Source organism: Ammospiza nelsoni, chromosome 18 (genome assembly GCF_027579445.1).
Source record: "Ammospiza nelsoni isolate bAmmNel1 chromosome 18, bAmmNel1.pri, whole genome shotgun sequence".
NCBI classification, from domain to species: Eukaryota; Metazoa; Chordata; class Aves; order Passeriformes; family Passerellidae; genus Ammospiza; species Ammospiza nelsoni.
The window spans coordinates 12,880,058-12,895,007 of record NC_080650.1 but is presented as its reverse complement, the minus strand read 5'-3'; the positions used below and the strand labels follow the sequence as shown (position 1 = coordinate 12,895,007).

At 52.7% G+C, this 14,950-nt stretch overlaps 1 protein-coding gene across 4 annotated transcripts in view; it reads right to left on the bottom strand.

Moving 5' to 3' along the window:
- Nucleotides 1–14,950, bottom strand: part of OSBP2 (oxysterol binding protein 2) — a 107,357-nt gene that overhangs the window by 69,173 nt on the left and 23,234 nt on the right. For all 4 annotated transcript variants that reach the window (XM_059485285.1, XM_059485286.1, XM_059485287.1 and 1 more), the window contains one exon: nucleotides 10,273–10,481. In XM_059485285.1, coding sequence (XP_059341268.1) covers nucleotides 10,273–10,481 — 209 coding nt within the window. The remainder of the gene's footprint in view (nucleotides 1–10,272; nucleotides 10,482–14,950) is intronic.

The following is a 14,950-nucleotide window of genomic DNA, read 5'->3' as shown; positions in this document are numbered from 1 at the left end:
TCCCATTTTTGCTGGAGAAGAATCTGCTCTCCAGCTTTCCAGGGAGTGAACTGAGACCTGTGGACACTTTAGCCCCTGGATTTTGCCCACCCTCCCAGCTCCCACAGGCAGGACTGGGCGGAAAGGGACCTCAAAGCCCACCCAGTGCCACCCCTGCCATGGCAGGGACACCTCCCACTGTCCCAGGCTGCTCCAGCCCCAGTGTCCAGCCTGGCCTTGGGCACTGCCAGGGATCCAGGGGCAGCCACAGCTGCTCTGGGCACCCTGTGCCAGGGCCTGCCCACCCTGCCACGGAACAATTCCCAATTCCCAATATCCCATCCATCCCTGCCCTCTGGCAGTGGGAGCCATTCCCTGTGTCCTGTCAGACAATCATGGAATAGTTTAGGTTGGTAAGAACCTTAAAGCTCATCTTGTTCCAGCCCCTGCCATGGGCAGGCACAGCTCCCACTGACCGTGGGCACCAGGCAGAGCTGAGGAGCAGCCACAGCTCTGCACTCACTCTGGAGGATGAGGCAGGAGCAGCAGGAATGGCCTAAATAGTGCTGGCTGCTCTGAGCCCCTGCTGGAATGTTTAATTCCTGCTGTTATGTAAGTACTGTTTTCTGGGTTCCTTGGCTGCCAGTGATTATCGTGGATTACATCTGCACAACAACAGCAGTGGATGTGCTCTGGTACCTGGGATCAGGGAGAGCAGCAGCACAGCCAGGAGGGAGCTCAGTCTGGGGCTGCTCCATCCCCACATGCAAGTGGAGGGGAAAACAGCAGCAAGGGAATTAAAAACAGATTAGAAAAATAACAAGGCGGGGGAGGGAGGGGAGGGAAGTGGTTCCTGGCTTGTGAAATAGAAAAATCCAAAGATTCCTCCCATCCTCCTCGTGTTTGCAGCACCAGCCAGGAGAAGGGAGCAGTTGGAGGCTGTGGAGATAAAAGAACCCTACACTGGTTTGGGGTGGGAAAGGACCTTAAAGCTCATCCATTGCCAACCCCTGCCATGGGCAGGGACACCTTTCATAAGGCCAGGGTGCTCCAAGCTCCATCCAGCCTGGCCTTGGGCACTGCCAGGGATCCAGGGGCAGCCACAGCTGCTCTGGGCACCCTGTGCCAGGGCCTGAGCACACTTAGAGGGAACAATTCCTTCTCAGAGTCCCACCTAACCTGTCACTTTGTCCAAAGTCCCTCTCCCTGGCACAGTTCCCATGGATTCAGCCTGTCCAGACCCCTCTGCAAACCCTTCCTGCCCCCCAGCATCCCTGAGGCTGTGGCAGGAGGAGCTGAAGTGCTGCCTGCAGCTCCCTGGGGTGGCTGAGATGGACCAACCCACCCCAATCCATGAGGAGAATGGGGAGCCAGAGCATCCTGCCAGCTGCAGGAGGAGCACAAGTGAGAGCAGAAGGCACTGAGAGGAGACAGGAATCATTAGGAACGGGAAATCCAAGCAAACAAGTCCATCAGCAGCACTGTCAGCTCTATTTCCCACAGCAGCAGCTCCTGGCATGGTTACCAACAGCTGGCTGTCCTGGGGAAATCCAGACTGCAAGGATAAAAACACAATTAGAAGAGCAAGGTGACAGCCAGGCACGAGGGAAACAGCTCACAGAGATGGGAATCTCACAGGGAGGAGGGGAAAAGGGAATGCTGCTGTCCAAGAGCTGGGAATGGCTGGGCTGTTACAGCCACACATGAGCTGGGACAACAATGACAGCAATTGTCCTGTCCTGCCACAAGCCAAGGCCACCTGGCCAGGAGCTTCTGTGAGGCCCTGGGGAGCAACAAGGGGATAATTCATGGCATGGGACAGGGAAGGTGCCAGATGCTTTGCAGTGTCACAGGCCCAACTCAAAATGGCTTTTGCAAACAAACCCCTGCCTTGGAAAAAGGACAAAAAACAGCCAAAATGAGCAGAGCAACACAAGTGACATTAGCAGTGGAGTGATTAAAGGGAAAGCTGAGGAATAATTAATTATGGCTAGTTTTTAATGGGATCTGGGACGCTGAAGGGGAACTCCCTGCTGGCCTGAGCTGCTTCCACCCACCCAGCTGCACCCCAGCCCTGCAGCGGGATCCCCACAGCTCCAGTGTCCCTCTCCAGGGATGGATTGTCCCTTTCCACTCTCCTGCAACAGGAATTCACCCCAGGACCAGAGCTGAGGGCACCACCAGCCCTCTTCCACTCCTCCTCCTCTCTGCTCAGAGCTCCCACCCTCCTGCAGCGCACAGAGAGCCCCCAGAAGCAATCTCTCCCTGTTTTTCAAGAAGAAAACAATGGATTAATGCAGGAAGGATAACCAGGTAAGCCAGGTAATCAACCCCCACTGTCCCAGACCACTGACCCACACCACAGGGTGTTGGTTTCAAAGTGAATCCTCCCCAGGATGGTCACACAAGGTCAGCCTAAAACCCCAGGAAATTCCATCTCTTCCCCAGCAGGCAAACTGCAATTGGCATTTTGGAAACAGGATACTGGGACAGGGCACAGGCTCTGGTTCCTCTGGGCACTGATCCTGCACTGTCAGAGCTGTGCTGCACAAGGAGCCCCCAGGTCACATTCCACACACAGCCAGGCACAGCCTGTACCCCCAGGGATGAAATTGTGCCCAAATCTGTTCGGTCTCCCTGGATTTTCTGGCTCCTGGCAGCAAGTGCCACCATTTAATTGGATGTTGTGCAAAATATTAATTATTCCTGCTCCATTTAAACCTATGAGCTGATCATTCCCTCCTTTTTCTTGTTAAAAGCACTTGTCCCCAACTTTTCCTAGACTCAGACAGCCACAGAATTGTTAAAGTTGGAAGAGACCTCTAAGATCAAGTCTAACCATTAATCCAGCACTACCAAGGGCACCAATAACCCACAAGTGCCACATCCACACAGCTGTTCAATCCCTGCAGAGATGGGGACACCAGCACTGCCCTGGGCAGCTGTGCCAGGGCTGGAAAACACTCTCCAGGAAGAAATTTCCCCAAAATCCCCCCTGGCCCAGCCTGAGGCCGTTCCCTCTGCTCCTGTCCCTGTTCCCTGGAGCACAGCCCGACCCCCCCGGCTGTCCCCTCCTGTCAGGAGCTGTGCAGAGCCACAAGGGCCCCCTGAGCCTCCTTTGCTCCAGGCTGAGCCCCTGCCCAGCTCCCTCAGCCTCTCCTGGGGCTCCAGCACATTTCCTGTACCACTGACCATCATCCACGTGGCACCTTCAGCTGTCCTTCCCCCAGATGATGTGATGATGTTCACAGGGGCTCTTGGATGGGGGAACAGACAGAGATCTGACTCCATGTTTCAGAAGGCTTGATTTATTATTTTATGATATACATTACATTAAAACTGTACTAAAAGAATAGAAGCAAAGGTTTCATCAGAAGGCTGGCTAAGAATAGAAAAAGAATGATAACAAAGGCTTGTGGCTCGGACAGAGAGCCTGAGCCAGCTGACTGTGATTGGCCATTAATTAGAAACAACCCCATGAGACCAATCACAGATGCACCTGTTGCATTCCACAGCAGCAGATAATCAATGTTTACATTTTGTTCCTGAGGCCTCACAGCTTCTCAGGAGGAAAAAACCTAAGGAAAGGATTTTTCATAAAAAGATATCTACGACAAGATGAAAAATTTACTTTCCATTATCCTCCTTCCCTTGTCAGAGATGATTTTATCTCTCTGGTTAATCTTGTGCCTGTTTGGTTGTTTGGGTTTCCTTTTCAAGTTCTGCTGAAAACCCTGTGAGTCACTGGCAGGGTTTCTCCAGGGAAGAGATGCCAGCAGCACACAGAGCAAAGCTGCATTTCCTTCTTTTCCCTCTGCTTATCAATTCCCAGTTTTCCTTTTTGGCACTCAGCCAAAGGAACCAGACACCTCAGAGAGTGGCTGGCAGGTGAGTTGCTCTTGGCACAGACCCCAGCACTGACCTGTCCAGTGAACTCCTGGATTTCAGCACCATGAACGCCAAAATCCCTTTCTGTCAGCTCAGAATCTGCTCCTCATCGGGGTAACACTGGAATCACACACAGATTTCACCCTCTCTGCTGCTGGGGATGCCCAAGCAGGGAATCAAAAGGGGTCAGCAACTCCCTCTCCCAGCAGCTCAAGTCCATTCTGGGGAGTTTTCCTGGTGTTTAAAGTACCAGGAACAGAATTCCACTCTTCCCTTGCACACTTTTCCCTTATTACAAAGCCAAGAAAACCATCATATATTCAGCACTCATCAAATTCCTGGATGTCATGATACTGCTCTAAAAAAAAAGGATAGTTTTCTATCTGTTTTTGTATTTGTTTAATGAAAATCCACCAGCCCCAGTCACCAAATACAGAGGGTGAACACAGAAATCTGATTTTCAGGCCAGGTAACAGCACAGGGCCACAGCCAGTACTGATAAAAGCAGGTGATGGATGAGGATAAATTGAGTTTACTACAGCACTTTGCAATGCCACTTAGCAACAAGAATGCCACATTTGGCTGAGCAGAGCTTGGTCTGGGACTGTTCTGTCCTCCTGTTACACTCTACATCTGTTTTAGAGGAATTAAGCACATGTGGTAATTGAGGAGAGAGCTAAGCTCAGCTCCACTCTCACTTTCTGCCACTAATCCCTGGGCAGGTTCATCCCTGGGCAGCAGGATGAGGACAGGGAGCCCAGGTCACATCTCAGTACCAATGTCCCAGGTCACAGCTCATTACCAAAATACTCCTGACCCCACAGTGGGCAGAGGGGAAACCAGAGCTCCTCCTTGCACAGAACAGCAAAGTCTCCCATCCCATACTTGGTTTGGGGACAGGTTTTGCAGTTAAAAACAGACATGAAAAGCAGTCCTGTGAAATGGCCCCTGCGTCTGCACAGCTCCAGCCAGCAGCCAAGTAAAAAACAGAGTTAAAAACACTCCCACAGCTGTTCAACTCAGGGGGAATGACCCTTTTGATCCACCCCAAAAAGGTGACCCAGCAGTGAAAATACGGGCAGCAGTTTGCCAGTCCTCCTACCCGTGGAATTTCCCATCAAATCTCAAACACCCTGGCAGCACTGAGGGATCACTGACTCCTGCAGAAACAGTGAATGAACCCCAGCCCAGGCTCCAGCAGGTCTGGGGGTGATTCAAGGCTGAGCAGTGCAGCTGACACCACAGAGGGATGGGGACATCCAGGGGGTGGAGAGCTGGAGAGGGCCCAGGAGAACCTCACAAGGTTCAACGAGTCCAGGTGCCAGGTCCTGCATCCAGTCAGGGCAACCCCAGCCGTGAGCACAGATGGGAGAGGAACTCCTGGAGAGCAGTCATGGGGACAAGGACTGTAAAATGGGATTTTGACAGGACAAGGACTTTTGGGTGCTGCTGGGTGAGGGCTGCACCTGCCCCAGCCCTGGAACCCCCTCAGCCCGGGGCTGAGCCCCAGTGTGGGCAGCAGGGCAGGGGGGATTCTGCTCCTCTGCCCTGCCCAGGTGAGACCCCACCTGCAGAGCTGCCCCAGCCCTGGGCCCAGCACAGGAGGGACCTGGAGCTGCTGGAGAGAGCCCACAGGAGGCACCAGAGATGCTGCAAGGGCTGGAGCCAGGCTGGGAGAGCTGGGGGTGCTCACCTGGAGAGGAGAAGGCTCCAGGGAGAGCTCAGAGCCCCTTGCAGGGCCTGAAGGGGCTCCAGGAGAGCTGGAGAGGGACTGGGGACAAGGGATGGAGGGACAGGACACAGGGAATGGCTCCCACTGCCAGAGGGCAGGGCTGGATGGGATATTGGGAATTGGGAATTGTTCCCTGGCAGGGTGGGCAGGCCATGGCCTCTGAAGCAGGCAGGGCAGCAGGCAGTGCCCATGAGCACAGATGGCCACAAGGATGCTCTTTGTGTCCCTTCCCAGAAGGACAGACAGCATCAGACACAAACCTGCTTTTCTCTCCACCTTACCTGTCTCCCCTGCCACCCTCTCTGCACCTTCTGGCCTTCCAGTCATGGATGCTCCTCCCTGAGGGCACAAATCCCTTCAGCTGCTCACCACCCTTTGCACGCACTGGAGCCCAGCCCTTGGGGAGCACACAGCTTTTGGGGATCCCTCAGGAGGAAACTCAGACAATTCTGCACATGAGCAGATTGAAGGACTGGGGACTTGTACAGCAAATCCAGAACCTCCTCCCTTTACTTGTAAACATCCACCCCAGTGCTCACAGAGACACAACATCAAGAATTCTATTTTGATTCAAGCCAAACCCACAGTCAACCTTTACTATAATTAAAATATCTCTAATTGGCAGAAACCATCAGCCAGGTGAACATTACAGCATAAAGAAATTCACTGATGTGCTCAGGATTCAGCACCCATTTAGAGAGTGTCTTATCCCCTTGATGAGATCAGGAAAGTCTGGAAAAGCAGGAGTCTGCTGTGGATTTTCTGTTCCATCAGCTCTGTGGCCTGGATCACAGCTGAGTCAGCAGAGCCTGGGGCAACACAGCCACATCCACAGCACTGCCCTCAGCCCAGAGCTCAGCAGGGCCTCAGCCCCAGCACAGCCAGCCTCTGCAGTTGCTATTTTTATGGGCAGACACAAACCAAAATAGCTGTGCCTGACTGGGGAGGCAGCGTGGCCGACAGCCCTGGGACTGCCCCACCCTGACCCAGCACTGCCACAGCCCCACGGTCACAAAGGGAAGGTAAGGAACACACAGCACCCCTCCAGGAGATCCTTTCCTACATCCTCCTCTGCTAGAGATCCTTTCCTACACATCCACTTCTCCAGGAGATCCTTTCCCACACCCACCTCTCGAGGAGATCCTTTCCCCCCACACCCTCCTGTCCAGAAGATCCTTTCCCACACCCCATCCCCAGGAGATCTGTCTCCACACAACCACCCAGCTGAAGGACTCAAGAGCCCCCAGACACACCTCAGTGCAGCCAGGACCAGCACAGTGTCCCAGTGTCCCACCCTAAACAAGTGTGCCCAGAAATTTCCCCCTTCTCCTGCAGCAGCTGGGCTCTCTGTCAGTATTTGAATATTCCAGAGCTGGAATTTTAAGAGACAGAAAATTCACAGCACTTAAAATCACAGAATGGTTTGGGTTGTGACTTTAAATATCATGTACTCCAACACCCCTGCCCTGGCAGGGACACCTCCCACTGTCCCAGGTGCTCCCAGCCCCAGTGTCCAGCCTGGCCTTGGGCACTGCCAGGGATCCAGGGGCAGCCACAGCTGCTCTGGGCACCCTGTGCCAGGGCCTGCCCACCCTGCCAGGGAACAATTCCCAATTCCCAATATCCCATCCAGCCCTGCCCTCTGGCACTGGGAGCCATTCCCTGTGTCCTGTCCCTCCATCCCTTGTCCCCAGTCCCTCTCCAGCTCTCCTGGAGCCCCTTCAGGCCCTGCAAGGGGCTCTGAGCTCTCCCTGGAGCCTTCTCTTTTCCATCTGTTTTACTGCAGCCTGAGCTCTGCTTGCTTGTAGAAGAAAACCCAATGTTAATACCGGAAGAGTTATAGACACTGAAATACAGACTAACAGAATCACTGAAATATTTCTAAAATATTCTGTTTGCCAAGCCTAACTGACCCATTACAGAGTAGAACAATGCCACCCCGGGGAGGAGCTGTGCATCAGGCACAGGGCTCTGACAGCTTTACAAAGTGTCACTGTCACAACCCCCCTCCAATAAACACCACAACAAAGGGACAGAAGCAGAGATGCACACAGAAACAGCTCAACTAAATATCTGTGTCACTCACCCACCAAACTTCCCCAAGCTGTGCAACACCACCCTGGGGTGCTCAGCCCTCTGAGCACAGCATTTCTAGCATTTCCAGCATTTCCAGCATTCCCACACAAAGTCTCCAGGAGGAAGACACCTCACTCTGCCTTCCAGAAGCAGCATCCTTAGCTCATTGTTACTGGCTCTCTGCAGTTCCCAGCCATTCCCAGGGCTCTGAAGACCTGCTCAGGGCTGGCAGGCAGCTGAGATGAGGTGCAGCAGGGATGTGTCCAACCCTTTGTGTCCCTGGGAGACCATCAGCAGCCTACAGCTGAGCATTAAACCCTCCCTGGGTGGGTTCTGCACCATTTAGCCAGCCCACAAGAGCTGTGTGAGCTGAGCAGAGCAGCAGGAGCTGTGCTGGGGAAGATGGAACAGGGAAGCCTTATAAATGTGATTGCCTGGCAAAAGATTTTGAGAATATGGAAACTATAAGTGAGATTGAAATGAAAGCAAGCTTTGAGATCCCTCAGTTACTGAACAACTGGAAAACAATGGCATGGCCAGCTGAAGGTGATCCCCTTTTGATGGAACAACACCCTCTGCTTGCAGACAGCTCCAAGGGTCAGAGCAGACCCTACAGCTTGGCAGAAGGGGCCAAAGAGGAGTTTTTAGGGTTTAAAATGTAACACAGTGTGGTAATGTAATGATTCTTATAGGCTGTATGGAAATGCTATAGGATTTGTATCCTGTACTAGATTGGTTAGTGAGAATCAGAATATTCAACACAGAAGAAGATTTATGGTATTGGAACAGGAACGTCGCTCTCTCACCCTCTTTACCCCACTCTTGCCTTCTCTCTCTTTCCCACTCTCTTTACTTCTCTCAGCCCTGCTCCAGCTGTGTTTGGCAGCTCCCAGCAGGGCCCTGCACCCAGGCCCTTTGCAATGAACCCCAAGTTCCTGACCTGGCTTCAGAGATGTCTCGTGTCTGTCCGTCCCCGCCATCCTACCCCTGGCACTCTCACAGAGCTGGAGGGCTCTGGCTGCCCAGGCTGCCCCATACCCGACCAGTTAAACGGCCGTTCCTGACTGGTTAAACCCCCACTCTTGACTGGTTAAATGCCCATACCTGACTGGTTAAATCCCTGTACCTGACTGGTTAAACCCCATACCCAACTGGTAAGACCCTTGTACCTGACTGGTTAAATGTCGGTACCTGACTGGTTAAATCCCCGTTCCTGACTGGTTAAACCCCTATACCTGACTGGTTAAATCCCCACACCTGACCAGTTAAATCCCTGTTCCTGACTGGTTAAGGCCCCATACCCGACTGGTTAGACCCCCATACCTGACTGGTTAAATCCCCGTACCCGACTGGTTAGACCCCCATACCTGACTGGTTAGACCCCCATACCTGACTGGTTAAATGCCCATTCCTGACTGGTTAAATCCCCGTTCCTGACTGGTTAAATGCCTGTACCTGACCAGCTAAACCCCTGTGCCTGACTGGTTAAAGCCCTGTACCCAACTGGTTAAATGCCCATTCCTGACTGGTTAAACCCCATACCTGACTGGTTAAATGCCCATTCCTGACCAGTTAAATCCCCGTACCCGACTGGTTAAATGCCCATTTCTGACTGGTTAAATGCCCATTCCTGACCAGTTAAATCCCCATTCCTGACTGGTTTAATGCCCCTTCCTGACTGGTTAAATCCCTGTACCTGACTGGTTATATCCCTGTACCCGACTGGTTAAACCCCGTACCTGACTGGTAAGACCCTCGCACCCAACTGGTTAAATCCACATTCCTGCCTGGTTAAACTCCTGTGCCTGACCGGTTAAATCCCTGTTCCTGACCGGTTAAATGCCCGTACCTGACTGGTTAAACCCCCGTACATGACTGGTTAAATCTCCACTCCTGACCAGTTAAACCCCCGTTCCTGACTGGTTAAACGCCCATTCCTGACTGGTTAAACCCCTATACCAGACTGGTTAAACCCCCGTTCCTGACTGGTTAAATCCCCGTACCCGACTGGTTAAACCCCCATTCCTGACCGGTTAAACCCCCGTGCCTGGCTAGTTAAATCCCCATAGCGGACTGGTTAAATGCTTGTACCCAACTAGTTAAATCCCCGTACCTGATTGGTTAAATCCCCGTACCTGATTGGTTAAATCCCCGTACCTGATTGGTTAAATCCCCATACCTGACTGGTTAAATCTCCATACCTGACTGGTTAAATCCCCATTCCTGACTGGTTAAATCCCTGTACCCGACTGGTTAAACCCCCATACGGGACCGGTTAAACTCCCGTTCCTGGCTGGTTAAATGCCAGTACCTGACTGGTTAAACCCCCGTTCCTGACTGGTTAAACCCCTGTTCCCAACTGGTGAGAGCCCCGTACCTGACTGGTTAAACCCCTATACTTGACTGGTTAAATCCCTGTTCCTGACTGGTTAAACCACCGTTCCTGACTGGTTAAACCCCTATACTTGACTGGTTAAACGCCCATTCCTGACCAGTTAAACACTCTTTCCGGACCGGTTAAATGCCCATACCTGACTGGTTAAACCCCCGTTTCTGACTGCTCCAACCCCCGTACATTACTGGATAAATCCCCATACCTGACTGGTTGTTGCGCATGCGGATGGCCTTGGCCTTGGCCAGCTCCAGGGCCGTGACCCAGCGCTGCCTCTCCACCTCTGAGTTGGCTTTCAGGTGGTAGGTCCTGCCCCCGTTGGACAGCACGATGTTGCACGAGTCCTCCGTGTCGATGTGGGCTGTGGACAGGTTGATGGTGCCCCGGCACGTGTGGGCCATCTCTGCCTGAGTCCTGCACGGGAACAGAGGGACAAGGAAGGGTCAGTGCTGCTGTACCTGACCCCAGAACACCTCCAAGGCACCCTCCTGCACAGCACAGACCTGCGGAGACATCCTGAGGCGGGCAGCACTCACATGCAATCCACTAAAGCTGGAAAAGGAGTGGTATTCACATGCCCTCTGAACAGAGATTTAGCTTTCTCAGGATTCTCCTGAGAGAAGCAGAGAAAAGGATGATCAAAACAAAATCTCATTTGCTGCTCCTGTGTTTGTGCCCATGTGGAATGTGTTCTGGAGATGGTTTACCCAAGGTGATTGCTTCATTGGATTCTGGTGATGGTGTTTTAGATTCATTGAGCAATTGGATCCACATGTGTGTGTCAGGACTTCCAGGCAGAGAGTCACAGGTTTTCTAGTTAGTTAGTGATAGTTCTTGTTAATGTAATATAGTTATAGAATAAATATAGTATAGTAAAGCAATTAATTAGCCTTCTGATATCATGGAGTTCTGAGCATCATTCTTCCCTGTGTCAGGGGATCTTCACAGCATCCAATAGAAAAGGCCCTCAGAGGAACAAGGGCAGGCTGAGGTGTTTAGATGGAACTCATTCCCTTGGAGGAGCAACACCCCATCATTCCTTACACATTCACATCCCATCGTGTCCACTGCTTCTAAAAGCGAAGTTCCAACTACACAACACCAGCTTTCTCATCTCATTTCCACTGCTGCTCTTCTCCTTTCTCCCAGCTGTCCCACCTCCAGAGTCCAGCACTCTGTGGCTCATTATACCCTCTCTGTTCCATCATTGTTTTTGTCCAAGTGTGCTCAGACCTCGTGGGTCCCAGCTCTGGGGTGGCAGCAGGAGCAGGGCAGTGCCCGTGCCCTGAGCTGGCACTGCTGGGGCACCTCCAGGGCTGGGGCAGCTCTGGGACCCTCCTGACAGGAGAGACCTGGAGGGGCTGGAGCGTGTCCAGGGCAGGGAACGGAGCTGGGAAGGGGCTGGAGCCCCAGGAGAGGCTGAGGGAGCTGGGCAGGGGCTCAGCCTGGAGCAAAGGAGGCTCAGGGGGCCCTTGTGGCTCTGCACAGCTCCTGACAGGAGGGGACAGCCGGGGGGGTCGGGCTGTGCTCCAGGGAACAGGGACAGGAGCAGAGGGAACGGCCTCAGGCTGGGCCAGGGCAGGGGCAGGGGGGATTTTGGGGAAATTTCTTCCTGGAAAGGGGGGTCAGGCACTGGCACAGCTGCCCAGAGCAGGGTTGGAGTCCCCATCCCTGCAGGGGTTGAACAGCCATGTGGATGTGGCACCTGGGGACATGGATTAGTGGTGGCCTTGCCAGTGGCAGGTTAATGGTTGACCTCAATGATCTCAGAGGGTTTTTCCAACCTCAGTGACTCTGTAACTCCACAAGAATATCAGAGCAGGGAGGCCTTAGAGGCACAGCCCAGAGCTGCTCTCACAAAGTGTTGGTGATCAAGCTCACCACAGGACAGAGATATGGGCCCTGCCAGTGAAGAATGGGCAGCACTCCAGGGATACCCACTGCCAACCTGACTCCTGAGGCTGCTTGGTACACAGAGGAGGCCACTCTGCCTGACCAGGAACTGAAAATCTCCAAACCCCCAAACATCTCAAGGACATCTCTCACCTGCTCAGTGGGACAGATTTATGCCAGGGCCATATCCAAGCCTGACATGAGGACATGAAATCCTCCTGGTGCCTCCTTAAGACCGACAGTTCGTGCCTCTCAGCACCACAGGGCAAGTTCAGAGCCAGTGCACAGTGTGGTTAACCTTTCTGCAGGGGTGAGTTGGCCCCAAAGGAATCAAGCCCCGATTTTCATTCCTAAGTCATCCCTTCACACTGCAGCACGTACTGTGCTCCCAGGAGGGATCCCTTCCCACCTTGAGAGAGGTGCTAAAATCATCTTTCCTCCACAAAGCAAAGGTCCCCAAGGTGACTGCACTAAATCAGCTGCAGACACTCAGAGCCTCACTCTCCCACCCAGGGAAACAGAGATGTTGCTCTCCCAGCTCCCCTCCCGAGCCAATCTGCATGGGAAATCAACTCCTATCAATCAGCACCCACACACGAGGCAGGCACCTGACCCAGCCTGGAGCCAACCTCCTGTGCCCAGAGCTGGGGAAAGGAGCAGAGGTGCCCTTCAGAGCCCTCGTGGTCAGCTGGATCCGCTCATTCAGGCTGGCACTGGGCTCTGCTGTAACCTGATCCTGCAGATCCCAGCTCTGCCCTTCCTGCAGCACTGGCAGCGCTGTGTTTGGAGAGTTCAACCTGGCTGGGGGTTAAACCTGAGCGCTGTGTTTGGAGGGTTCAACCTGGCTGGGGGTTAAACCTGAGCGCTGTGTTTGGAGAGTTCAACCTGGCTGGGGGTTAAACCTGAGCGCCCAGAGGTGGAGGCAGCCAAACCTCTGGGATTTTTTAGCTCTGCGAGGGAGCAAAACCCGCCGGGATTCGCCCTCGGAGCGCCAGAATTAGAGCTGTGCATGGGGGAATGACAGCCTTGGAGAGTCCTGGCCAGGACACAGCAGAGGGAAAAAATATCCCGAAATACCACGGGGAGGACTAAAGCACCCACCTACCCAGCCAGGGGATGGCAAACATTATCACATCAACATCAATGTGTCCCTCTTGCCAGCAGCAGGATCCCAAAGCACCAGGACACTCTATGGAAGCCTTGAGTGATCAGCCCAAGGCAATGCTGCCCAGCCAGGACACACCAGGGAGAAAAAATATCCCAAAATACCACAGGGAGGATGAAAGCACCCAGCCACCCAGCCAGGGGATGGCAAACATCATATCAACATCAGTGTGTCCCTTTTGCCAGCAGCAGGATCCCAAAGCACCAGGACACACTCCATGGAAACCTTGAGTGATCAGCCCTGCCCAGCCCAGGCACTCAGTTCCACACAGAGCAGGGCAGGAACCACAGACAGATTCATGGCTGACCCCAAAATCAGGCTTGTGGCAACACCAGTGCTGTTGTGGATGTGCTAAGATCATCAGAGAGGAGATTCCTTACTCTAAAACCAGTGATATTTTTACCACGATGTCAGCAAGACCCCATCTCAGCTGTCCAACCTCCTCTGGAGGCACAGGCCCCAACTCCCAGGTGGATTTTGTCCAAGCCAGCACATGCTGCTGCTCTGAATATATATTTTCCTCTTTTATTTCAACAGAATAATAGGAATTTCAGACTGGTGAAAATTCTGGCATCTCCATCACCCACCCTTACTCACCAGCCCAGCACAGCTCTTGTATCACAGCCACTCACAATGACAGGTTTTGCAAAAATCTTGAAAGATTTTCTTTTTAAAATATTATTTATAGCATTTCTCCTTTTTTTTTTGACTGATAAAGCTGCTTCAGCTCCTTAACACCATAAATCTAAACACAGAGAGTTTGACAAGACAATCTGCAGCATCAGTTCCTTAAAAGGGCTTCAGTCTAAAACTCTTGGAGTCTGATTTTCAGTGACTTGGATTCTACAGCCTGACAGAGCAGCTACAACACTGCAGTGCCATAAAAGAGCAGCAAATTATAATTTAAAGACCTGCTTTGTACTGCTGAAGGGACACTTGAGCTCCAGGAGGCTGCTCAGCATGCCAGGGCTGTGCAAGAGAAAGATGCTCCCAATTTTTAACAGCTGTACCAAATCTCCATGGATTTAAACAACAAATCTCCCTGCAAGGGCTCACAGGACAGCTTTATCTACAGAACAAAGAGAAGAAGGTGAAAAGGGAGATAATGAAATGTTTTTTGCCTGCCAGCTCCACAGCTGTGGTTTTGGTGATACCCCAACAGCCAAAGGTTGAGCTCTGGATGCTGCTGGGAAGATGCTGCTGACACAAGATCTGTAATTAAAACTGTATGGCTCTGCTGGAAGCTAACAGGGCACAGCAAGGAATGAACAAGCCAAGCTCACACTCTGCTCCCAACACTTAACCAGCACAAGGGATGCCTGTGGAATTTCTCTGAAGAATTTTCTTTCTACCAGCAAGGCTCTGCACCATTCTGGGTAGCCTTGTCCCTCCTAAAACTCAGCTTCTTGTCTGACAGCTCCAACAGCATCAGGCAGAGGAACCTAGCAGGGAACTGAGACCTTCCCCATGTCCCAGGCACAGCAGAATTCCAGCCTGAGCATCCTCAGGGAGCTCCCAGCAGCCCAGCCCTGGGACCAGAGCATTCCTGCAGTCCTGGAAACCCAACCAGATCATTCTTGCAGTCCTGGAAACCCAACCAGAGCATTCCTGCAGTCCTGGAAACCCAACCAGAGCATTCCTGCAGTCCTGGAAACCCAACCAGAGCATTCCTGCAATCCTGAAAGCCGAACCAGAGCATTCCTGCAATCCTGGAAGCCCAACCAGAGCATTCCTGCAATCCTGGAAGCCCAACAGCTGCCCCAGTTGAGCCAAGCAGGGCAGGAGTGACACCTGGAGGGACAGGTGACTTTGTGACATTCTGTCC